Here is a 27634-nt window from a genome sequence, read left to right on the forward strand (position 1 = left end):
CCTGCAGTTGAAAAGGGGGACAGCGTATCACTTTGCAGAATGACGGGGGCAGTAAATGTAAACAGAATGCTTGCCGTTCCAGCCCAAACCCACAAAGAGGTTGCACACATATTCAGTACAAGCCCTATTTATTTGGAATATATTGAACATAATAGTAATGTATATTGCCCTGTTTTTCAGAAAGGAGCAATAGGCATAAAAGATTAGACACGTCTGAGTATAACTGTTGAATTGCAAATAATATTCTAAAAAGCAGCTCTATTGTACACTACAGGGGGTGCGTGGATATAAAAAAAATTCAACTAAAATCCACAGATAACCCAGCCTCCTGGAAAACATTTAAAAGCAGAAACTGGCATAAAAATTTTAAATGGGAAACGTTAGAAAGGTTTGTACTTGATTTGCTCTTTGTGCTCATAATACCAAATCCCAATGAGTGAACCCCGAAATACTGACATTTGTCTGCTTAACCGATATACATGGCTTCTAAGAGACAGCAGCACCAAAATAAACCCACCTTTTCTGATTGATAGAAACATAAGGCAATACACATACTGCTTGTTACCAGCAGGGTTCACATTGACCTTGAATCATACAAGTGGAGCAGAACATACAGCCATGTGTTATTCTGCACCCGGAGCCTGGTTTATGTGCAATGATGGGGGTTACTTTTATTGTTTACAATGGCAAAATTGTAAATCCTTTCTAACATAGCTGATTCCCAGCACATACTCTGGGCTGCTGTCAGTTACCTTGGTTTAGAGACCGACTCACAATGTACTGTGTACAATATACACTGTATACAAGTTATGTTAAAAGGTTAGTGATTAATTAAGATTCGCATTACATGGCAGCCTAGAAACCAGTGCATTCTGCATCAAAATTGATTAATAATCAGCCCTGTGTTATCAACTTCTATGATGTTCTATGTAACCTCACTCTCTGGTAATGAATTGATGACCCATAAGATTAGTTTCCTAACAGCTGCCCAGAGAGAACTGAGCATGTGCAGTGTCACTGACATACAAAAGATGGCCTAACATGATCCAAGAAGGGGAGATGCTGTGGACAACTTTAAAGGCCTGGTTTTAAAGACCTGGACTGCTGCTATAGGGCTACAGCACCTCTGGGCTGGTACATTAAGTTTAGTGTGTTAAATGCATCATTTATAGCCATGTTTTTAAATATATTATATGAAACAGATTTGCAGAGTACAAACATTTGGAGAAAAGTGTTTTTTCCCCTATGCTTGCACCAAGCAGCAGCACCTATAACAAACAGAACTAACCTGCTTTTAAAACTCAAGCTACAGCTCTGTATTTATCATCTGGAAGGTGGTAAAAGTACAAACACTATAGAATGTTCTTATGGATGCACACGCACTGTACATGGGATTTCAGAACATTACATGTTTGTATGTACAAAGTAAAAGCACTATTATACTGTACAGAGTCAGATATCTACAAAATGACACATAAATATGAATATTAACAATTTACACATATAAAAGATAAAAAATACACAGAAGCGATTGACTCCTTTAGGCAAAATTCACATTTCCCATTTGAATCACAGCGATTAGAGACACTGAAACTAGAACCAAATGATATGGACTGTTGCACCAAGAAATTCCCACAATGAATTCAATCTGAATTCTGCCTAATGAACTCCTGTCTCTATACACACACACATATATAACAAGTGTAAAATGGCACACATACACAGAATAAACGTAAAATCTCACAAATGCTGATATTTACAGACACACATACATGTACAATCACTATGCAGACATACTTGCAGGGGCAAAATGGCTGCACAGTTGCTCACATACACATAGAGACACATGAAACTGCAGCTGTTCTGGTAGAAGATAAAAAAGCAGTGGTTATGGACAACACAACACCCCAAAGAGTTCACATTCAGCCTTTTTGAGAGAGGTCACTTTAACAAAATGTGCAATATCTGACACTGTCCCCCATTGTTTTGTAAAACACACAACTATCAGTGGAGTAACTAGGGATTGCTGCCACCTACACAAGTGGGCTGTAAGGTAGGCCATGGCTGGTCCAGAACAGTGATCTTCACCAGGGACAGGGGTGTGGGTCTATAGTGCACCCCCTCTACCTGTGGGCCTGTGCAACGGACAACTATATTAAATGGTTATCACACTAATGCAAGAACTAAATCTAGAGTGGTTTTATGAACCTTCCGAGGGCAGCAAAGCACAATATATACATACAAGGGATATAATATACATAGGTAATGTATATCTATGAGGTATGTTTTGGGGCTCCTTTTGGTTTGTGGCATAAAATAGATTTTGCATACAACTATCTTTGGTGGGAAATATCATGTCTTCCTGCCTCTTGTCTGCCGGGTTCCCATGGCTAAATAAACGCCTGACACAAGTGTCCCTCATTTTGCTTGTAATAATGCACTTTAATCTCTGGGTTTCTCTGGTGCCACCATCCCCTCATTGTTTTATCTAAAGGTAAAGTTCACACACAGTGAGCAGCTCAGGGGTCCAGGATAAGTGCAGAAATACGTTGCATGGGGCTTCTGTGTGCAGTAAGCAATACGACAGCCCCATCTATTATTAGAAACAAAATAAAAAAAGACACTTGTGCTGGGCCTTTTGCTGGTGTGGGCATGAATCCTCAGCCAAACTTAAATGCTCTGTTGCGATTCATTCTCTCAGAGAATACTGATACCTGTAACCAAATGACATTCCACCTGCCAGTGGGAATATATTTGGCTTTCCCATTACAATTGGGGATTATTAAATCTATGAGATGACATAAAAACAACCCAGCTCCAGGGCGCCTTGTTGCAAAACCAAAGAAAAATAAAAACATAGCAGCCTTCTGGTTAGTACCTCAGTGACTTGTAACATGTACAGAAGAAGCAATTACTAGTTGAGGTGATGTGTTAAAGAGGAGTGCTCTATTTCTTACTGGACTACATTAAAACATAAGTTTCTCAAGCTCCAATCTCTCTCTCAGTCACAAGGTTCTTCCCCAGGGTCCGTTCAAGCTTTCTGTGCTTTCGGGGCTCAGTGGGTGGAGGAGGTGGTGCCTCATTGTGCAGGACCTGACGGATGCATTGAACACAAACTGCTGTGGCTTCACGAGTCTCTCTGGACAGTTGAGATAAACTAAGGAATCCATGAGGGAGGTTTTCCACCACCTGCAGTGTAACTGGGCGATTCAGCGCTCGCAGACGCTTGGCAAACATGACAGAATCATCTAACATCGGATCCAGAGCGCAGGCCTTTTAGAAAATAAAAAGATATTAGGGGGTGGAGTAGAAGACTGTGGGAGGAGCATGCAGTTAAACCTGTGGATTTATAGTATTTCTTAATGGCTCATAGTTAGTAACTCTTATGTCCCTGGCAAGTAAAGGAATCATGGTTGACTTCTTGGTCCCATTTACAACATACATTACAGAGTGCAATAAACAGGCACATATGCTTTTTTTCACTTTGCAACCTGCTGTGCACTTAGAACTCATAGGCATAAGTGTTTGCTCTTCAGAATTGAGCTGTGCTTCTCTCATGAATACAGTGACAGCACTAGGTCTGTAGGCTGGGAGGGAATACAGAAACATGAGCAAAGTCTGGCCTAGTCCAGCAATGCTTTCATGCTATAGATCCATTAATGCTCACTGCTAATTGGTCACTATGGATTACTAGGACTAGGCAATCTTTGGCCATGTAATTTTATAACTTTTTGTGCATGCTCAGATGATGGGATGATGAATCCTGACTAGATTATGCCATATATTAGTTCATTTTAATCAGACTGCGAATTGGCAACTACAATGTAATTGTCGCCCCCCTCCTATGTACTTACCACTATATGAATAGGGGGTAAGCCTTGCAGCATATTATCAGGAGCCAGCAGGGGAGACATGTAGGGGTTGTGCACAATGGCTGAAGTCTGTAGAGTCATGTTAGCAACACCATTCTGAGAACGCAGGGGCTGGAATCCTTCTGGGAATCCAAGTGTACTGCCCTCACTGGAGTGAAATGGAGGGATGTTCTCTTTTAAATGTATAGGGCTTTCACCCTTCAAGCATTGTCCAGATGTGTCACTGTCACTTTCACTCTCTGACAGAAAGAAGCTTCCTCCCTGCATTTGGGGGCTGAGAGGAGAAAGTTGCTCTGTGCCATCCTGTCCTGGCTGAACAGGCAAGGTAGAAAGTGGCCGCTGAACATTTCCACAACCATTCTGCAGCCCTTTGGCTGTGTTCTGTTTGTGGGACTTCAAGCTGTGCTTGTTTTGTGTGAGATGTTGGTTCTGATTCCCATCCTGCTCAACATACTGATGCCTGCTTAAATCCTGGCAGGTCTTGCTCTTTAGCGAACCCCTGAAGTGAGCTGTGCTTTCTTCTGTTAAGGCTGCCTCTGAAACGCTTGTTCTCATGGTTTCTGCAACATTACACATGAAACTGTAATTAACCAATGGCAGATGCTGGACAAGTACAGAAGAAAAGAAACAAAAAAAAAAACTGCAGTGTCTGGGGCCCAGACGCAAAGGCCAATTAGGGTGAGATTTGGGGAGAATGCCTATGTACTGGAAAACCAGAACAGCTCTGGCAAACCCAGCTTGAAGGTAAATTTGGTTAAAAGTCCAAGGTAAACACATATTTCCTGCCCCAGATATTCTTGGAACTGGTACTAAATGGCGCAAATAATAATGGTTTCACATCTGACCAAATATTGAAGATCAGGTCTGGACTGGAATTCAAAATAGGTCATGGCATTTTAAGCACACAGAAGCACAAACAGTCCCCCCACCAGCCCACTAAATAGCGACTGACTATTGGCATCTTACAGCAGCCCCTCTGGCATTTGCCAGAAACCACAGATTGCCAGTCTGGGCCTGTTGGACATTAAAGTGGGGGTTTTAACCAAAATAGTCTGACAACCACTGCATTATGCTTTCGCCAGTTACCATCCAAAGGACTAAGGTACTGCACTGTTTTTCTGCTTCTTTAAAGGGGAAATACCATGGAAACAATTTAATATAAGTTGCATTTCATAAAAGTCAAAAAATTCATAAATATAAATGCAATCAATTAAACATTGCTGTACTTCTGCATTAATCACTCACAGTGATCTCTCTTCTCTCTACATGCAAGAGTCAAAGTTGTCAGGAAGGTAAAATGTTTTTGATTTTGTCCATAAAAATGTTATTATATATTTGAAATGCTACAGAGGTTTTAATTGATTATACTGTTTTAACTTCCATGAGATTAGCGTCTGTTAAATATCTATTCCTTTATTAAGTGCTGGCACAACTTTAAAGGAGCAGCAGAACAGAATCACAAGTATGCTGGGTAACCACATCTGTTATATGTTGGTAAACCAAAGTTAAAGATAAACAACTGAAGCTCTCTCAGATATCCCACAGACTATTGTGGGCAAATACAGAAAATTCCTTGGTCTACACAGCTGCTAGTACAGGACAAAGTTCTATGATAAACCCTTCAGAACTCACCTAGGTTCCCCTTCTCTTTTTTTCCATCCATGAATGAACTCAGCCAGGATGTGGCGCCCTGACGAATGTCTCTCAGAAACAAAGCTGTCCCTCTCTTTACTTGACTGAGAGCGCTCTGCTTTTCAAGAGCACGTTCATCAATTGGCACTCGCTCGGTGCCTATATGAAAGTAGGGACATTGAAGAGAGTTACGCGTGATGACAGGAAGAAGCAACTGCAGCACTATCAGTAAATTAGTACAGGTATCGGACCCCTTATCCGGAAACCTGTTATCCAGAAAGTTCCGAATTACGGAAAGCCTGTCTCCCATAGACTCCATTATAAGCAAATAATTCAGAATTTTAAAACTGATTTCCTTTTTCTATGTAGAAATAAAACTGTACCTTGTAATGGATCCCAATTAAGATATAAATAATCCTTATGGGATGCAAAACAATCCTATTGGGTTTAATTAATGTTTTATTGATTTTTTTAGTAGACTTAAGGTATTGAGATCCAAATAACGGAAAGACCCCTTATCCGGAATACCCTTGGTCCCGAGCATTCTGGATAATGGGTCCTATACCTGTATATGGGCTGTTTTACAAACTATTCTGGTACCTGCATAGGCGCTCAGACATTTAGACAGCACACTGAGAGGAAGCAGGGGGTCCATAAGGGTCAGCAGGCGGGATGGTGAGGCAGTTGCTTGCAGAAGTGTTGCAGGGTAGGCAGCCATGATCCCATCAGGCATTCTGATACCAACAGAGGCAGCACGAAGTGACACAGTGATACACAGATTACCTCCAGCACTGTCACCAGCTAAGCAGACACGCTCTGCTGTGGAACCTGACAAAAACAAGCAATGCGTTAGTAAGAAAATACAAAACATTGGGCTTATGCAATAAAGTTTTTAGCAATGTTTTCCCTGGCTACCTGCAGATAACATCTCTGCTAAGACAAAGAAATGTTTATTATGGTTAGATATAAATGCAAATATGCAGAGAACATTCTATACCATCATATGTTACTAAATATTAAAAGGGAAAAACACTGACAAAATGCTGTTTATTCATTGTGCCCCTATGCACTAGGTTAACTCTGAGTACAGCTGGGTCCTTGTTAATTCTTTCTTGTGAAGTTTTTAATAAAACACATAAAAACCCAATGGACATCCTCATTTCTATACAACAGCAACGATCACAATAATAAAGGTACACACACGCAGTATGGAAGAAAACAGCAGAGAAAGTTAAAGAAAAGCTGATTGCACTAACCTAGAAGTCGGCAATTCTTTAGTGCCCAGCAATATGCATAGAAACATTCCTCCAGTGCCCGCGGAAAGGGAGCCTCAGGTGCCAGAGAGTAATCGACAGACAGAATCGGTGCTTCCAACTCCTGGGCCCATGTTCTAAGGTAAGGTTCGTGGGACTTGGAAGTCTGAGCCACAAAACCTCCCCCATGGAAGTGAATGATGAGGTCAGGAGACAGTGGAGCTGGACGGGATCGGAGACGAAGGTCTATGCTTAAAGGACCCTCAGGTTTCATCAGAGCACTAAGCTGCTCACTCTCCTGTGAGATAAAGGCAGGCAAATTAGAAACCCCTGCATATAGTTAGCCATGGTCAGTAATTGAGGAAAGGCTGCCATTATTCTTCCAATGACATGTGTTGCACAGAGGTTAATGGACAGTGTGATTAATGATGTCAATATATGAGGGTGATCATGGTGCGATGAAGTGCATTTAACCCTAGTCAATTCAGTGATGTAAAAGACAATACAAAATTAACATGATAGTTGCTCATAATACAGTGGTGCATTCCAACACACAGTGACAAAGCACTCAGAAATAGTACTACACTAAACTGAAGCAGTCACATGAGTGTGATTTGAAAGTAAAAAAGTGATTTGAGGAGTAGCCTTTTCTTACCTGCCCTTCCCGCAGCTGATAGGATATTAAGCGCATATGTACTGGCCCAGGGCCAGTGTGAGCCACAGGGGGATTAATGGTGACTGTAAGTCGGGGATCAGAGTATAGAGGCATCTCCAGTGGTTCCGGGGGCACAGACAGGCATTTGTTGATACGTACATTGGTTGATGCAATGCCAACTATGGACTAGAGGAGAGGAAAAAAATAGAATGAGGATACAATACTGAGTGAGTGTACAGACAAAGATACAGTGGTTCCTATTAATGTGACTGCCTTACTCACTGTGCTGCCTTGGAACATTACACATGTATATTACCTCCAATTCTTTCCACATTCCTCAGATTTTCTCTCTCACTATAGAAAAACATTGATCATTAGATCTACCAGTAGATCTAGTGATCAGTCCCCCCTAGATAACATCAACTTATCTAGGGGTACCAAAGAAGTACTCCAAATCCTTCCTTCCCCCCAAACTTATCTAAGGGGACCAAACAAGCACTCCAAATCCTCTCTCTTATCCCCACCCCAACCCCATTCCAGCCCAACAGTTTAGGAGCCACTGTTTTTCTAATAGTATAACCATCTGCCCAGGCCTTACCGTAAGCACTTCCATCTCTGTGATATTCCAGAACGTCTTCCAAAAGTTCACATCCAAATTCTGAGTGATTCTTTCAAATTCTGCTCCCCGAAGCTCTGGGTCAATTGCATATCTCCCACTTATAAAGAAAGAACTGGCAGCCACACCTTGACAGAGATGAACATCAGGGGGTTAAAGAAACAATACCAATGGAATACAAGGTGATATCATCAATGGCCTTTACACATGGTTTTAGTATCAAAGTCAGTTATGATCATTGCTTCTAATTAGTCTTATGGGCATTTATGAGCATTGCTTGTTAGTTCCTTACTTACCATAGTAAGTCCCAATAGCTCCCTCATCTGCCAGTGAGAGCATTGGGAGGAGGAAGAAAGCAAATAGTGAATAGACAGTAGCATCCTTCTTTTGCATATTTAATGACACAAAATTACAGTCACCAACAACCTGCAAGTCAGGCACAGGCAACAGCTAATCCAGGTCACATATAACAGTGTCTGGGGAAAGGCACAATAACTACTCATATCAAGAGATAGTAATGGCATGAAACTGGAGGACAATGTAACAGAAATGTTAGTTTAACTACTCTACATCACTGACTAGGGAACCTATCCAGGTAACCCCATGCTCTGTCAGGAGCCCAGGTTTGTTTGGTAGTGTTATACAGCCCAACCATGTGCTTTTGCCATCTATAAGCTAGGGACAAAATGCTCATTTTCCCCACACTGTATATGAAGGTATCCTTACTGCACAATTCTTATTTATGCTATGGTAGAAAAACCTGCCCCTGCAAAACCCCAACAGGCAGCACCAGTGGTTAGCACAGAACATTAGTGCCATAGCAGGGTTGGATTTCCAGAAATGGCACCTCAGCTCCCTTAGGACCAAATGATTGCTATAATTTCATTAAACTCAGGAGGGAACGGTTAAGGGAATCATGGGGTACATCATGGCTGATGTCTTGGATAGGCTTGGGAATTTGACAAGACAAACAGTTAGAAGGGGCAGTTTTCCTTAAAAATTTATAGTTAAATCTACAGTAACAGTGTTAAATGCACGGATATGAATGCTTCAATGTTGCAGACTATCTAGAGTGCTTAAAACATTCTATTTATTGCAGCGCTGTAAATCCTACACTGATCAGTGTATCAGGTATATCTATTCTGCACAAATGGTAGACTGACCAAGGCATTTCAAAGGGCAAAAGACAACAATCAGTACTTACTGATCCCAGACTCATGGCGCTTGTAATTCTCACCGAAAGACACCAATCCGATGGAGATAGTCTGAAGGAATGGGCGAATCGAAGGGGTGAACTAGAGGCAAATGACAATGGTTAGAAAGAAAAGCCAATACCAAAGGATGTCAATTGGGTTGTAAGAATCAGGGACTATAAGAGTATTCCTCTGTAAACCAAATCTTTTAGGTCTCAGGTACCAACCCCAGCATATTTGTGCCTGATCTTAGGAGCAAGCTATGCATTAAAACTGTCTTCTATATTTATAAATTCTCTGACAATACATATTTATTAAGATTAGGGATTCTGTTGTATTGGTGTCTACAGACAATACCGCTACTGAGGCAAGCAGCTGGGCAGCACCCATACGTAATAGTCTTTAGCATGAAAAATAAGCACTGCATTTCATTTCAGAGAGATATCTAGAGATTATTACATATGGGGGCTTTCCAGCTCTTTGCCTCAGTAGTGGTAATTATCCTAATATAATTCTCCACCTTTAAAACAAACAAACAAAAATCCTATTTAAAATAAACACTTTGGAGTAAAATTTCCCCTTAGCAATGAGAAAATTAGAGATCGACCTCCCAAAAACGCAGGAAGCACAGGGTCAAACACCTCATTAGAATCTGGCATGGAGGTTAAAGGACTTAATTGTGATCACCAACAAACAAAAAAGGGATTAAAAGATGGGGATAAGGGACATGTGCAGGGCTATAGTGTCAACACTGATAAAAGCAGCAATGATTTAGTGTTTAAAGGAAAACACCTTAATCAAACACGAGTTGCGCTCGACATCCTGCTTCCTGCTTATTAATGCAAGAGGTAAAATGTAACTTCGCTCAACACCAAAACAAGGACAGAATGAAAGCAAATACAAATTTCATTTCACACTAATATGAGCTTATTTGTTGCCCAAACACAATCAGATGTTCTAATAGGAATCTGGACCAGATCGGGATTCTGACTGGATATTTTGGCACATGAGGGGTTAACACTGACAAAGAGGGCTAAAGGTCTCCCATTAACCCATCAACTCATCAAACTGCTAAAAAAATGATCGGTGACTTTGTTGGCTAATCTGGTCACATATGTCACAGATAGGGACATCATGTCTCGAAGCTGGTTTGTAATTAAAGATGTTGTCATGCAAAGACATCATCAGGACTCCTAGGCAGGCTGGGGAGAATTTAAAGGATAAATAAACATTAAAAATGAACCTAAAATTGCTCAGGATGCTTTTCTAAGCTATTTAAGCTTTTATTAACTACCAATATAAGGAATTTTGTAACAACAGTGCTACCTCCTAGTCAACTCTAAAACTGAAATAAATAATGTAAATCGCAAACTTGCTTATAAAAGCACCCTGAACCTGAGCTATGCTATAGTGTTAGTAGTTGTCCGCAGCTGTCCAGGCTTCTGTTGCATGTAAATGCCACAATGAAATATTGGCTGCATCTCAGCACTGCCCGTCAGCATTAACTATAACAGCAAGACCTGCCGCAGAACAGCATGGACATGAAAAGGTGACAGCTGTGGATGCTTTCTTTATATGGTAATTGATTTCTTTGGGAACTAAAGCCATGAATAACATTTTACAGATCCTTATAACAAACAAGAGGCATTAATAATCTAGTAATATATTATGTTGCCAGTTTTAATTGGTGCTTCGTGATGCCACTTGTGTCATATGACTCACTGAAACCTGGTTGTTATAAAAATTGTGGCCTTGTTCCTTTATATTGTCATTAAACTGCTCAGTGACTTTTAATAGCCACATACTCTACAAAAGGGTGTACGATATTCCTACCATCAGTGTTGCCTAGTAATGTGTCTTGTATCACACAAGATATATGTTTTGCTTATTGCAAAAAAAGGAGGTCCATAGCCTGTATAAATCAGCCTGCAGCCTTGTGCCTTATATATATATATATATATCCTTATAATTTACAGTAGGGGTACAATATCCCTTATAATACATAAGTAATACTCAGTTCCCTCAGCCTGTAGCCTTGTGCATATATAAGGTACAGAACCCCTCAATGGCTTCTAATATCCTTATAGTTTACAGTAGGGGAAACATTATCCCTTATAATAAATGAGTGATACTCAGAGTTCCCTGTATAAGCCTGTAGCTTTGTGCCTTTATATGGTCACAGAACCCCCCAGTGACTGCCAATATCCTTATAAATTAAAGTTGGGGTACATTACCCCTTAAAATACATGAGTATAACTGAGCCTAATACCCTTCTTACAAGTGAAACAATATTCCCCTATTGTGTTACAGTTGTAGAATCAATTATTACAAAGAAAAAGGTCAGTCACCAAAAAAACAAGTACAGGAATAAGAAATAACTGGAATGTGTAACTAGCAATAAACCATGCATGGCTGAACTACAGCTTCTAGCACCCTCTGACAATGACAAATAATAATATGCCTGATTTATTATTTGCAACAGTTACCCCCACTAAAATCAGTTAGAAAGTATACCAAAGGCAATTATTATATAGTTTTCCAACTTTTGTCTGAACTAGCTAACATCGACCAAAATAGCAGTTCAGTTATGGCTAGATAGAAACTGGCTGAAAGTTTTTAATGCAAGAAATGTAAACAAACAGGTTGATCTTAAAGGATGTGTGTCACTTTTTTAATCTATGTTATAAATAACCCCTAATGAAAACAAAAGCTACCTAGACATTTCGCTTTGCAGTTACTTTGTTGACTTCTAGTATTTTTCTAATTTACAGGGTAGGCAATAATGTGGCCCATATATTACTTTGCCAGAGTGATATATCTTTTAACTGTTGGTAAATGAAGGTGGGTAAAATTAAAGTAATTCAGGTGCAAGCTAAAAGGAAAATGTGAGTCACACAAATGGCCAGAAACCAGGCAAATCTCCCCCGATCTTATCACAATTGCAGATAAGAGTCAGTGATGTCAGCATGCCTCATGCCAGCAGAAAATCAAGGCTGCTCATAATGTCGAGGTCAGGGGAGTGTTGTGCCCGGCAAACTGAGTGTAACAAACAGAAAGTGAAGCGTAAATAGCAGTAGGCTGCCATGGAAAGACAAAAGAGGGGTAACCCGAGAGTGGGATTTCAGGACAGACAAGGTAACAAAGGGAACTGACAACTGGCAGAGCACAATTAAAAGCAATTAACTGGAACAACAACAAGAGCAGCAAAGTGGAAGCAAGCAGAGAAAAGAATGTGCTGCTGACCAGTAGCCTGAAGGAAAGCTGACTTTAGGAGTGTTTATCAGTCTGGGAAGGAGAAATGTTGAGACTGTAACGGGTATATTGGCCTAGGTCTAGAATGCTATCTGTAGGATGTGCAAGTAAGGAGTATGTACCTGGAACCCTAAGCATCGGCCATAGAAGCAGCCCTTGTGCATGGTGCTATACTCTCTTAGGAACTCTTCAGATAAGCCCCGCTCCTGCCAAAAGAAAAGGTCTCCATGCTGGTTGGCTGTAAGCAGCCGCTGTGCAAAGCAGAGTAGGGCACGGAGCTGTATGAGTGCAGAGCCATAGGCCTCTAGCTCGGAACAGTTGTGTGCTGCACGAAAAAAGAGGCTACGCCGGTTGTCTGTCACATATCGGCACTTGTGTAAAATGTACTGAGTACAGGACAGCACCACCTTCATCAGGCTGCGGTACCCATTTGCTGGAGTAGAAGGGTCCAAGTCAAAGAGGGGGCATACAGCAGCTAGGGCACGTAATGCCGGTTCTATCTCCCTGATTTGCTCTTGAATTCGGGAGAATGCCTGCACCAAGCGGGAGCCCACTTCAGAACTAGACTCTCCAAAGTGACTTATGTTTTCATCACAGAGGGCGTCCACAGCCTGGAACAGGGGCCGAGGGTCCATCTGTTCGGGGGGCACAAAGACCACACCTGAAAGGACAAAAGACAAATATTAACTACTGAACTTACAGGTGCTGTTCATATTAAGGCCCAGTAGAGCTAACAATCTAAATATTACCTTACATGTTATCCAATTGCCTGGTTTGGGGAAACTAATAATAATAATGGGTGGAGGTGGACTCTTTTTTTTGGGGGGGGGGGGGTTAAACACACAATGAGCCCATTATTTTCCCTACTCCATGCCAATGGTGAACCCATGAGGATGAGGCCACCAGTCTGAAGACATAGCAGAACAGCAGCAATCTGCATGGGAAAAACAGAACTAACATCTGCAATAAAAGAAATGATGTAATATAATGGGGAAAGGTTTTTTTTTTACTGATTATCAGGTAGCATTTATTGGTCAGCTAACCTGATTTGTTGCTATAGGTTACAAGGCCATGGCAAACAGTCTACCTATTATAACATTCCCCCATATGGATGGAATGCCAATTATAAGCCTCAGATTTAGGCAAGCCTGGGTTATTTAACTTTTTCAGATCCATATGGTAAGGGCAAACAAAGACTCTCCTCGCGCCCGAGGTATGCCCAGTGCAGGAACACTGAGCCTGAGCCTGGATCATTAGCCCTATACAAGAATAAATATAACCACATGCTGTTTGTTTATTTACCACTGAAACCAAGAATAACAATGCTCTTGTGCAGGGTTAACTATTATTTCAGCAATTTTTCATTCCTAATTAAGGGTAAGGACAGAAAGGTCCATCGGAATAATGCACACTCTAACTGAATGTTAGATTTGGAAATTTAATATATAAGACTGTAATTACATAACAGACACTGGACTTATTTCAAGGGCATAACCTGAACAGACCAATTTAAATCGACCTAGGGGTAGAAAGGGGGAGCCTATATTTTTGTCAAACAAATTCTAGCAGGCAAATATTTGGCATTTCTGTAGAACTGGACTTTGATGTGTATGTCCAGAAGCCTGAGAAGCAATAAAATGTGCAGGGTAACCCAATACTGTTGTTTGGTGACATGATGCCAGGGGATAATTGGGCAATGTAAAAACACTACTAGGTACCTTTGGCTGACTAACTACTCTGCAATTCTCTCTATATGTTACCTTGTTACACACTCATGAAAAACATCCAGCTATGTCATGTACCTACATTCCTGCATGTAGCAGGGTGCTTCACTATATGTATCAGCAATTGAAACACCCTTGAACTCATTTACTAATGCCATGGTGTATGTACTGGAGCGCAAACCTGCACCGTGTCTTGTCCCATATTTTATAAGTAGGGTGATAGCATAGTTCTAATTCACCGAGATTATTAGTTGCCACATTCCATTCCATAGTTAAAGGCACTACAGACCCACAGAAACAATGAAAGCAGCTACTAATGTCTCTGTGTGACAGTGTCACTGCATGGTACAGACTGCAGTACCATAGAGACAGCAATAAAGGAGCAGCAGGGGGTAAAGTATCAAAGTAACAAAGGTGAATCCTTGTTCAAGTGCAAAGCGAGTTTATATCCCCCAGGCATTGAAAGGGTTAAAAGAACTAAAAATGGAGACATGCAGTTAGTCCTGTAACCCAAACTGGTCTGACTGGCTATGAAGTCTGATCCCCTGACCTGCTAAACAGAACATGCAGAGGCACACATGTGACATAGGAATCCCACAGAGAGAGTGTAGCTTGGCTCTATGAAAGAGTTTTATTTCAGGTCTCAGAAAGGCTCGGAGAGGAGAGGGGGTGAAAATGGAAAAGTCGGGCCCTCCTGCCAATATATGAGCTTTGGATCTCTGACATTTACAGAAGGGAAGCTGGCAGAGCTCTAAGCCCACACTGGAGCAAGTCACTGTAAAGTAGCAACAATGCGAACCTCGGACTGAGCCCATTCATTTCCAATAGCAGATTACTATTTGTGTGTCCCTATACCGTGCCATCCCCAGTATTCTTTCATAACATCACCAAGTAACAAGCCCCCTGCCTGGCACACCTGGCTTTCCACATGCCCCCTCAAAGTGTCATGGGGTTAACAGGATACTAGTAGCATTGGGAAAACCTTAGTTACTAATAGTTCATTAGCAGTGTTCATCTAGCTGCAGACTGTACCTTTTGTGAGTTGTAGTTCCCCTGGACACTATACAGGAGGTGCTAGTAAAAAGCTGTCAGGGTATGGAGGGACCAGTGGCCTGGGCTTCAGTAGGTAAATGTAACCAAATCAGGTACCAGTACTGAATGGAAAGAAGTGCAAGTGAAGGCGGCTGGGCAGAGCTTATGGGGAGCAGGCCAAAAAGATACAGATAGTGCTGCTCTGGGGAAAAGCAGTTGGTGGGACATGGGGGTTGGAAGCCCTGAGTGGAATTTCTCATTAAGCCCCAGTACTGGGCCCTGAGGGAATGAGCATTCCTATTGCTGTGGGATGGGCAGGACTAGCCAGCTGCTACTGGCCCTTACCAATGTCACAGATGTATAAAGTGCCAGTCTGCAGTTAGTGCCCTGCATGGGTACCCACCTCTCATACTGATACACTCTAGCCCTCTACACCAAGCCAAAGAGCCGGGCAGCACAAACGTGCCAATCCTCTTTCTCAGGCAATATACACTTACACTGCTGAACTGAACATGACAAGCCAAGGGGCAGCAGCGCAACCCTCCCCCACACATCTGGAGGCCAGCTGCACCCTCACCAATCCCTTATCTAACCACATACCCAGGACATGGGAGAGAAGCTGCTGCATCACAGCCTTGCAGAGGAAAGGTCACTTACAGGAGGGGGGGGGGGGACAAGAGGAGAAAGTAATGGAAGAAAAGGGAACAGACTGAGGGAGGTTCATGAAAATGGAAACTGAAGTGGCATTAAAAGTGAGAGGCAAAGTCTCCCCATGTCTCTGTACCTGCAAGCAGAGCAGCCGCTTCTCCCCTTGGCACTTTCACAATGGGACCTTCCTTGTCAGAGACATTCAGATCCACTGTCCAACCAGGCTCCTCCTCACATAGTTATAAACCTGAGGGGAGGGAGGGGCAGCCAAGGACCTTGCCCACTGGCACACACACATCTCTCCCTGGGACTGTGCATCACTGTCACTCATATCTGTTACCCAACAGCCTGTCACTCACATGATCCCATTCTAGCAGTCACATGATACACACCTACCTACCTACCTACTGCTGTCACTCACCTGCAGCACATCTCTCTCTCTGACACCTACCTACTGCTGTCACTCACCTGCAGCACACCTCTCTCTGACACCTACTTACTGCTGTCATTCACCTGCAGCACCTCTCTCTCTCTGACACCTACCTACTGCTGTCACTTACCTGCAGCACATCTCTCTCTGACACCTACTTACTGCTGTCATTCACCTGCAGCACATCTCTCTCTCTGACACCTACCTACTGCTGTCACTCACCTGCAGCCCATCACTCACCTGCAGCACACCCTTCTCTCTGACACCTACCTACTGCTGTCACTCACCTGCAAGACATCTCACTGACAGCTACAGTACCTATCGGATAGATCTGTCTGTGCCAGTGGAACCCTGCCTGACCAGGCTAACCTTGTTTATGTGACAGATCTGTGCCAGTGGAACCCTTCTGCCCAGGCTAACCTTGTTTATGTGACAGATGTGTGCCAGTGGAACCCTTCTGCCCAGGCTAACCTTGTTTATGTGACAGATCTGTGCCAGTGGAACCCTTCTGCCCAGGCTAACCTTGTTTATGTGAAAGATGTGTGCCAGTGGAACCCTTCTGCCCAGGCTAACCTTGTTTATGTGACAGATGTGTGCCAGTGGAACCCTTCTGCCCAGGCTAACCTTGTTTATGTGACAGATGTGTGCCAGTGGAACCCTTCTGCCCAGGCTACCATTGTTTATGTGACAGATCTGTGCCAGTTGAACCCTGCCTCATCATCCTGGAACTAAGGATATGAGTATGGTTAGTGGCATCTGAATAACATGACATATTCATACAAGTAGGTGACACCTTCATAAGTACAGCCGGATCATGATCCACATTTCTACCATCTGCACCATATCAGATATAATTCAGTTATCTGCCCCATCCTCACTGAGAAACACAGTGTGCCATGTGAATCAGAACAAAAGCTAATCTCTAATATAACCAGAAGTGGAACCCAAACGCACATCCTCTCATTTTCTACAGATAAACAACTCTGTGTACCAGTACAGGGGAAGAATAGAAAATATACATGCTGGTCGGACAGGCAGGCAAACAACAGGCTTTCTTTCTCAGTGGAGCAGTTTGGTCCTGCCTGGCACAACTAAATCACGAGTGAGAATTAACACATTCCGCACTCTATGATCTGTGCTCACAATGACCTCTGCACAGCGAGGAACAGATATAAATATAGGACCCCAGCCAAACCAAAAGAGCATCACACATTCTATTCCCAAGCCAGGGAGTGAAAGAGCATCCCACCAGCACCTTCTGTGCAGAGGAGTGCCACATACATGACATTTTACCTATAATTAGGGTGAGATTGGGGTGCTATATATTCTTGGAACTATTGCTTAATGGCTAATGTGCTACTGTTTTTCTATATCTGGAACACTGTTAGGAACTAAAGGGGGACTGACACGAAGTAGGGACCCCAAGGGGCTCGGGCTAAAAAAGACCAGCGGGCACTGTTCTAGGATAATGACAATGTTCTCAGCTCACAGCTATACGCTTTTTGGTTAACCACAAAAAGGAAATGGGCAGGTCAGTCTAACAGTACCTTAGGCAGCAAAGCCATACGAGACAGACTCACTATACCCCAAAAAATGAGTAAAGCACCAAAATGATAAGTTAGTTGGCACTATGCGAGAAGAAAGGTAATGATGATAATATTGCCCATCATGCCCAGGCTCTTTATGGTAGTGCTGCTCTCATAACGAAAGCCTATTGGCAAAAAAAGGGGCGAGCAATGACACTTAGTTGTCCTCTTTCCTAAAAATGCTGTTGTGCATCAGATGTACAGAGCTAGCCCTTGCCCTAATACCCTCTCCAAAGCAGTTTGCCTTATAGTTAGGATTCCTGTGTACCGTACTACATCTACCCTTGTTAATGCTTCATAATGTGCTTTAATTCTCAGTAATTCCTCTTATGCCGGCCACCCCCAGGGACCCAGGAATAGCGATAAACAAGTGAATCAGTGATGCCCTCTGTACAGGAAAGCCCGGCCAGGACCGAAAAGAACTACATGGGTGGAAGGCAATCCCATGGGTCAGGCATTGGAATAACAACATTATTCAATGAACAACAACACGGGACCATGTTGGTATATGCCAATAGGGAACAGCTACAGAGAACAAGGAGTCATGCAGAAAATGTCAACAATGCCCATGTGGGAAGATAACGAGAAACTGCTGAATATAAACAAGAAGGGACCATGAGAATGTAGAAACAAAGGGGAAACATGGGGTATTTTACAGAAAAATGACTGCTTTCATCCTAAATGGGGTTCAAGAGAATAAATGTATTTTTGTTTTTAAATTCCACTTAGTGGCCCTTATTTTCTCCACCTTTCTTTGTAAATGCAGGTAGAATTTGCATGGACACTGGGTTAAACATAATGGACATATAACTTTTTTCAACCTCAGCTACTATGACCAGCACAAAATAATACAGTACAGGGTGCATTTGATCTCTCAGCACCACCTGCCCTAAATGTCACTATTACACACATACCTATAAACACGATTATGCACATTAAATTTCGTAGTGGTCAAACCCCAACAGTCGTCATATGAATTGAATTTTGTTCTATACACTCCCACACAAAAGCAGAGCCTCTGTATACAAACAAAAAGGTGCTTTAGGTAGGTGTGGAAGGTCAGAGTCAGCGAATAGTGAATAGACAGTGGTGGTGTGATGGGCTGGCCTGACGGTCACTCCATGGCAAGGGGGGGGGGCACTGTCCCTGCCCTTGTGTCCTCACAAGACATTCTGCACTTTCATGTCATGTCACAATAATGGAAAGAGAGAGCCCAAATAGGGGAAAAAAGTCTATAAGTAGATATTTTACAGGGTTATTTTAAAGCATGAGCATATCCCTCTGTACTGTGAGGCAGAGTATAACATATAATGTACAGTACAGTGAACCATGAAAGTATACTGACTCCACAGCCAGCGGTTCTAAGACAGCAATTCCACCCTATACTAAAGAACATGTGACAATTCATGTGCACAGTAATCTCTAAATGAGCAATTATTCCTTTATGCACAATTCCCTGTCCCTCTGTAACAATAGTTCAGGAGATCTAGTTGATGTTAAATATATTTCACCAGAATTTAGGCTTGATGTTATTTACTTTACAGTGATAACATCCAGCTTAGGTACATAGTGTTTCATTTAGGTGGTTGGTCCACAGGTCTATTAAAAGTGCTAGGAAATTTACCTAGCTAGGTAAATGTGCAGGATCTATTATATGGAAGCCTGCTATTTGCCATAATTATTTATTTTGACTGACTTGCATTATCTTTGCATTAAGACAGTAGCTTATACCTTATCTTAAAGCTGGCCATACGTGCCCAGTGGGCCAGTCAAGGGGAAAGATTATCTTGCCATCCGATCAAGGATTATTGGTCTTGGCTGCAAATTTCTGTCAGTAAACAGTAAGGAAGGAAGTGAAGAAAAAAACTGAAGCTCTGTGCCTCCTCTTCACTTCCTGCCGTCTCAATGTTTGCAAAGTTGGTCAAAACAAGTGGGACATTCGAATGCTGGCCATACATACATATGGCCCATCATATGGTACCAGCCAATTAAAAAAGTCAAAGAATTCAAATTCTTTTAACATATTTTATTTGCAGGCTGTACAATGTTTCAGGGGGACCCACCCCGTTCCTCATGTACATGGATCCCATTGTATGGTATCGGCCCATCTCACCCAAGTACAGCTACATTCTGTATGGGTCAGACCGTGCATGGCCCCCTTTAAGGTATGCCCACTCTGAACTCAACTTTCCAATATACATTAATGAAAAATTCTCAGATTGCTTTTAAGTTATTTGTAAATGCAATTGCTGCTGAAAAGCTGTATCTGACTGGCTGTTCTGGTTCTCTGCACTGCTGGTTGTGACTTCAGAAACAATGCAGCAGAAGCCAGCTGATTAACAGACCGGAAAAACTAACTTCTGCTTTATGGTTTTTAGAGTCAAAACCAGGAGCAATCACAAAAAATGAAAGGGCTAAAAAAAATACCACTTTCCATTACATTAGAATATATCATCCATTATGCATACGACAGTTGCTGGGTGGAGGACTAAGGGCAATGGCAAGCGGCAAGATTTGTTGCCCATGGTTAATCGTGGCAAATTGCAACACCTGGATTGCAGGAGGTTATCTATTCCCCAATATAAAGCAATGCATCAGAAGCCAAAAGAAGACGTAGAATAATACATTCTGCAAGTTACTGGGTAAAGTAAAACAAAGAAAAAAGGTTTCTCTGGGTATAGAGGGCAAATGTTCAAAAAGGTTTCTCCAAGTTGCAGTCAGAATGGCTGGGAGAAAAGTAAGGAAAGGAGATTATATAATATAGCTCTTGTCTGTTACCTGTTTCAGCCTCCATAGCCTTTGCTTTGTTCCTTATACAAAGTAATTAAGGAGCTCTTTATACAGTATCAGGCCCTATGAATATTATATGTAGGAAACTTACACCATGTATCGGGTGACTGTCTCCATGCACTCCATCCTGTAACAGGGACCATCTCTTCTACCCCATCTGTTACTGATCCCTGCACTTTATCAGCTTCCCGTGTAGCTGCTGCCTTACCACTCTGTGCGCTATCTGCCTTCCACACAGCTAACTACTGCTATGTGTCTATGGGCGGGTTGCAGTAACTTACACTTTGCCTTGGGCAGCAAAAATGCCTTTTTGAGGGCTATATTATACCCCTGGGCTACAGCTGGACATCCCAAACCTAACAGCATTTTCACAGAAAGGCCTCTAAACTGGCTTGAGATCTCCTTATGATTCTGAATATCTTAAAATGATGAATATTACTGAATATTTCTAAGTTTACACAGCTTCCCACTGAACAGTAAATGGTTCCATCCAGAAAGCTATATAAATAAGGAATAAGGTTCTCAGTGGGGTCCCTCAGGGTTCTGTACTGGGTCCACTTTTGTTTAATTTGTTCATAAATGACTTAGGGGAGGGTATTATGAGTAATGTATCAGTGTTTGCAGATGACACAAAACTCTGCAGACCAGTCAATTCTATCCAGGATGTGACATCCCTGCAGCAGGATCTTGACCAACTGGCAATCTGGGCAGCTAAGTGGCAGATGAGATTTAATGTGGATAAATGTAAGGTCATGCACCTGGGATGTAAAAATATGCAAGCCCCGTATACCCTTAATGGGACTGCACTAGGCAAATCCATAATGGAGAAGGACCTTGGAATCCTTGTAGATAATAAACTTGGCTGTAGCAAGCAATGCCAGGCAGCAGCTGCAAGGGCAAACAGGGTTTTGAGCTGTATTAAAAGGGGTATAGATTCACGGGAGGAGGGGGTTATTCTTCCCCTTTACAGAGCGCTGGTAAGGCCCCATCTAGAATATGCTGTTCAGTTTTGGTCTCCAGTGCTCAAACGGGACATTACTGAGTTAGAGAGGGTCCAGAGAAGGGCAACTAAGCTGGTAAAGGGTATGGAAAGTTTCAGTTATGAAGAAAGACTGGCCAAGTTGGGTCTGTTTACACTGGAGAAGAGGCGCTTAAGAGGTGACATGATAACTATGTATAAATATATAAAGGGATCATATAATAACCTTTCTAATGTTTTATTTACCAGTAGGTCCTTCCAACGGACACGAGGGCACCCACTCCGTTTAGAAGAAGGGAGGTTCCATTTAAACATTCGGAAAGGATTTTTTACAGTGAGAGCTGTGAAGTTGTGGAATTCCCTCCCCGAATCAGTCGTGCTGGCTGATACATTATATAACTTTAAGAAGGGGCTGGATGGATTCTTAGCAAGTGAGGGAATACAGGGTTATGGGAGATAGCTCTTAGTACTAGTTGATCCAGGGACTGGTCCGATTGCCATCTTGGAGTCAGGAAGGAATTTTTTCCCCTCTGTGGCAAATTAGAGAGGCTTCAGATGGGGTTTTTTGCCTTCCTCTGGATCAACTAGTAGTTAGGCAGGTTATATATAGGCATTATGGTTGAACTTGATGGACGTATGTCTTTTTTCAACCCAACTTACTATGTTACTATGTAAATAAGAGCAGCAAGCACAGAGGCCCTATGACATCCCATGTGATACAATTACCTGTTTCAATTTGCAAATGGGAGTGCTGGGGCATCTTTCATTTCACTGAAGAACCCTGGCAGTGGGATCCAGCTAGGCAAAGTGCTGGTTACATCGCCAGTAAGGATAACATTCAAACTGCTCTCATTAGGGGTATTGTAATAAAAGGAGCAGTTTGCCCAGGACCCTAGTAACCCATAGCAACCACACCGGAAGCCCACACCTCTGGTAAGGGAAACAATTTGAGGGTGATAGGTGCCCTTGAAGGTGGTGTTGATCACATCTTTACTCAGATTTTCAAGGGGTAGTTAGCGTTTAAGTTAACTTAAAGTTAAGTTTTCATTTTTTATTATATTTAGTTTTTTTCAATTATTTGCCTTTCTCTTCTCTTTCTCTTTTCAGCAGAAAAAATAACTGTTCATCTTTTAGAGTACAATTATATACTTTGTTTTACATATCTTTCTATTCAGGCGTTCTCCTATTTATCTTCCTCTAAATCCAATCAATGCCTGTTGCAAAGAGCAAACTTGACCCCAACAACCATATAGCTGCTGAACAAAAACTTAAATACTTCAAATACCACAAAAGATAAAAATATTAAGACCAATGACAAATTATTAGAATTTAATTAGAATAGTTAATTTAAAGGTTAACTACCCCTTTAATCTAAGTAAGATGACCCTCACTCTTGCAAACTCTCTATTAATCCCACATATTTAACTACTCAAACTGCCCACTATGCCCAACCAAACTGAATGTTCTTGTTGTGTATCACTTCCAAATAGTAAGCTTAAACAAGCAGGTCCCTTGTCATCTCTGGCATTAATCTGTATTTGTGTGTATTACAAAATACGTTGGCACACTAATGGTGTGCAATCCTGCCAGGAAACCAAGGGAGTCCCTCCTGGCACTTATACGTCTAAGACACATACATACCAGTCCCAAGACATGTAGAGGTTAGTTCAGGAACATATCAACTGTAAATAATAGATGTACAAGTACAGAATTATCATGTGCTCTGTAGCTTAAAAGCAGATTGAACTTTGAGCAACTAAAAATAACTAGGATATAAGCTTGGTGTACAATGGCTGCAGTATTTACATTCAATATCCCTGTTTGTTTGGGAAAAGCTGCTTTACATGCTCATTTCAGTAACTATTCATTAATAAGGTTAAGTTCATTAGTTAGCTAAGCTAAAAATACATTTAAGCAGCGGTAGAAGGGCAGCTTAGTTTCATTACTGCTTTTCAGGCCTTGAGTTTTATTCTATGTTCTCCCTGGTTCTGGTAAGGTTTTCCCCAGTTTCCACAAACCTACCCCAGATTATACAGGCAGGTTTACTGCCTCCTAATAAAAACTGACGCCAAATGGGTAGGAATTACAGGGCCTCATACTGCAAGCTAAACAGGGTCCTTTCCCCAAGGGGGCCCCGATTACTAATCCACAGGTTACTTGGGCCCCTGGATAAAGGTCCCTGCTGACAAGTAACATAGGGCTCCAATGAATTAAAAAATGACCAAAGGATGCATAATCTTTGAGCCCACTCTGCCATGGGGCCACTGACTGTGGTACCCCCTGCACCCCCCTGATGATGGACCTGCCTTAGATTGTAAACTCCAACGGGGTAACGGGGACTGATGTTAATAATGAACAATCTCTGTAATGCGACAAGCAACATTTTAATGGTAACTTATATACTGGCTTTGTGTGTGTCAGTAATTGCGACATAATTCTGCATGCAGGGGCAATTCTGGGGCCCAGGGTTCCCTGAGGAGATCTTAAAGTTGCTTCTCACCTCACACCCCTGCACTTATACAGAGGAAGAAGTACAATATTCTGGAAAGCCTGTCAGAGTCCCCCGACTTGAATATCATTGAAAATCTATGGTATGATTTGAAGCAGACTGTTCATGCTCTGCAGCCATCAAATTTAACTGAACTGGAGAGATTTTGTATGGACGAGTGGTCAAAAATACCACTATCCAGAATCCAGACACTCATCAAAGGCTACAGGAGGTGTCTAGAGGCTGTTACATTTGCAAAAAGATGCGCAACTAAGTATTGACGTAACATCTCTGTTGGGGTGCCCAAATTTATGCACCTGTCTGATTTTATTATGATGCATACTGCATATTTTCTGTTAATCCAATAAACTTAATGTCACTGCTGAAATACTACTGTTTCCATAAGGCATGTTATATATTAAAAGGAAATTGCTACTTTGAAAGCTCAGCCAATTATAAACGAAACTCCAAAGAATTAAGAGGGGTTCCCAAACTTTTTTATATGACTGTATTAATTAGTTGGTTAGCGTATGGCCAATTAATCACTCTACCCAATCTCCTGCACTGATATAGAGTCTGTAAATACAGGTTGCAGCTCAGCTGTTCCTCTGAGACAAAACATTGCCACAGGGTTATGCTGAGTGCAGTGTTTAAAGGCAAGTCCCAACAGCTGTAACTCTAATTTACATAGGTGCAGCCACAGTTCTGCAAGATGACATCCAAAATCACAAGCTTTAGTACAGCAATGCTTAATATGGCCCCTAAGTCCATAACAAGGATACAGATATAGTAAATATTAGCCATTCAGCAATATTCAATTTCAATATCAAATAACAACCTACACTCAAACTAACCAACCAACTGTGCAAAACTGATTCTACTTTAAAAACTCAATTTTTATCTTTTAGGAAAGGGGCACCCAAAACTGGAGCCCCCCCATACTGGAGCTTTTGAGTGCGGCTGCTCAAGCTATCCGTCTTTGTAGTTTCACCCCAGTATAGAAGATTATCCCCACTGGGCCGCTGTATATATTTGTTCCCACTTTATTTATGTTTCTGTGTGCAGACTACAGAGTGGGCCATGACGAAAAGAAGTAAATACTACTACAATCCTTTCACATTAAACTTGAAGTTGGCACTTGAATAATGTTATGTGGGCACTAAATGCGAATTTGGCACAGCATTTATATATTGCTATGTGTATTTCTTAAACATTGATTGATACTTTTTCTTGCTTATTGCGCCAAATGATAGACATCGCACTATTTTAACTGTGGCAGATCTCATGACGGAGGCCAGGTGGCAAGAGTAGATCACAGGGTGACAAAGTCTGGGCACCCCTGTTTTAGGGCAAAACAATTAAATGTTTGGGAAAAGCTCAGCATTCTTAAGCTGTGATTACCAACCAGCCTATTCTGAGCCATTTGAGTGTGTGAAAAGGATTCCTTCCACCCCAATAACACTCAATGTGTGCAATTTTAAGTTTATTTTTGTTACCGTGCAGTGGCCTTTTTTTTTTTTCTTTGTTTTTCCAAACATAATAGTGATAAAATCACCCCAATCAATACCCCCAAATAAGAACCAGACCTGAGTTTGTGTCCTTTTATCATTAGCACCTCACTCTTTTTACAATGAGAAACAAGCAGACAATTACAACTATGGCTACAAAAACAGCAAGACAAGCCCAATGCTGTTGCTCTGTGCAGAATTTGGGAAGTGCTTGCTTGAAACAGGATACGTTCTGCACAGGATGTTCCGCCAATTGCATACACCATAAATTGCAGGGGCTACCATTAGATAGGTGGGGACCCTGGGCCCCAGTTGGAAGAGAAAAACAAACCTACATAAATCAGTAGTGCCCAGCCAGCATATTGTGAATTGTTGTTATAGTTAAAGGAACAGTAACACCAAAAAATGAAAGTGTTTTCAAGTAATTAAAATATAATGTACAGTTGCCCTGCGCTGGTAAAACTGGTAAGTTTGCAACAGAAACGCTACTATAGTTTATATAAATGAGCTGCTATGTCAACACGGGGGCAGCCATTGAAGCTGGGAAAAAGGAGAAAAGGCACAGGTACATAGCAGATAACAGATAAGCTTTGTAGAATATAATGGGGTTTTATCTGTTATCTGCTAAGTAACCTGTGCCTTTTCTCCTGTAAGGGCTCTGGCACACGGGGAGATTAGTCGCCCGCGACAAAACTCCCTGTTCGCGGGCGACTAATCTCCCCGAGTTGCCTTCACCTGCCATCCCACCGGCGAAAATGTAAGTGGGATGGCACACGCGGCAGCGCGATTTCGCGCAAATCGGCGAAAAAGCCTCGCGAGGTAAGTCGCCATCCCACCGGCGACTTACATTTTCACCGGTGGGATGGCAGGTGAAGGCAACTCGGGGAGATTAGTCGCCCGCGAACAGGGAGTTTTGTCGCGGGCGACTAATCTCCCCGTGTGCCAGAGCCCTTAATGGCTGCCCCCTTGGCTACACAGAAGCTTTATTTATATAAACTATAGTAGTCTTTCTAAGGAAAACACACCAGTTGTACCAGTACAGGGCAGCATTACATTATATAGTAATTACTTTTATACACTTTCATTTTTTGGTGTTACTGTCCCTTTAAGATAACAATTGGTATTAACAACAAAATACTTTGCACTTTTTAAAACTCTTTCCCCAAGCCCAGCAGGAAAAAGCCCCTTTCCTTCCTCCTCTAGAGCCCAGGATTCTCCAACTGTTGTTGAATTACAATTCCCATGGCCTCTAAGAATCATGGGTATTTATGGCTAATGGGATTGTAGTACACAAGCAGATGGGTGCCTACTGGTTGGGCAATACAGGCATACATAGACAAAATAAGACTTGTTATGGCAGGGAAGAAGCACAGGGGAATTGCCAGTGTAAGGGCCCCTCCAGATTTTCTATTGGAAGGTGTTTTGGCAAATGACTGGCACACAATTGTCTGTGTTGCTGCTGCCAGAGGCTGATACCACTAAGCAGTTGTTATGCAGGGATTTGTCCAGAGTATTAGCACACCCCAGTGTTTACTACACGTATAGACCAGGAAAGTTTTAAGTAGCACACAGTTGTACGAAGTCTATACACACAATCTAATTCTGACAGTATTAAGGTAAAAACTGCATTTTAAACTTAAAATCTTACCCGCACAGCGATTCCGCCCGGCTCTGTCCTCCCCCTCCCCACCCGGCGCCATCTTGTGATGTCATCCGGCAACTGACAGCCGGACACGCCCATTGGACGTCGCCTAGTCTTGCCTCTTGCCCGGGCAGGTAGTGTCTGCGAACGGCGGTGACACCGAGCGCTGATTGGTTGAACCAGGGATCAGCTGACTCATGAGAGAATTTATGCTTTCTAGGCACTGACGCTGATAGTACACAGCGGGATTTAGGGAGTGAGGCGTTATGTGATTATAGTTAGTCACTGCCTGTGCGCTTTTGATATGGATCGTTCGGGCCTTGGGTGTAGGGCT

General features: G+C 42.2%; 1 protein-coding gene across 3 annotated transcripts; it reads right to left on the reverse strand.

Moving 5' to 3' along the window:
- Nucleotides 1–111: 111 nt before the first annotated feature.
- Nucleotides 112–27413, reverse strand: lipe (lipase, hormone-sensitive). 3 transcript variants are annotated; one of them, XM_012966698.3, is made up of 11 exons: nt 27307–27413; nt 12596–13134; nt 9233–9323; nt 8325–8351; nt 8011–8156; nt 7413–7598; nt 6761–7055; nt 6105–6332; nt 5505–5663; nt 3855–4432; nt 112–3273 (listed from the first exon to the last, which is right to left on the reverse strand). In XM_012966698.3, the coding sequence occupies exons 1-11, from the start codon at nt 27356–27358 to the stop codon at nt 2983–2985; spliced, it is 2592 nt and encodes an 863-aa protein (XP_012822152.2). In that variant the 5' UTR covers nt 27359–27413; the 3' UTR covers nt 112–2982. The 3 variants fall into 3 exon arrangements, with proteins under 3 accessions (XP_012822152.2, NP_001231911.2, XP_012822155.1); NM_001244982.2 differs by lacking the exon at nt 8325–8351 and having other exon boundaries at nt 27307–27395; XM_012966701.3 differs by lacking the exons at nt 8325–8351; nt 27307–27413 and adding an exon at nt 16014–16111.
- Nucleotides 27414–27634: the final 221 nt, after the last annotated feature.

This window comes from Xenopus tropicalis, chromosome 7, assembly GCF_000004195.4.
Source record: "Xenopus tropicalis strain Nigerian chromosome 7, UCB_Xtro_10.0, whole genome shotgun sequence".
Classification (NCBI taxonomy): domain Eukaryota; kingdom Metazoa; phylum Chordata; class Amphibia; order Anura; family Pipidae; genus Xenopus; species Xenopus tropicalis.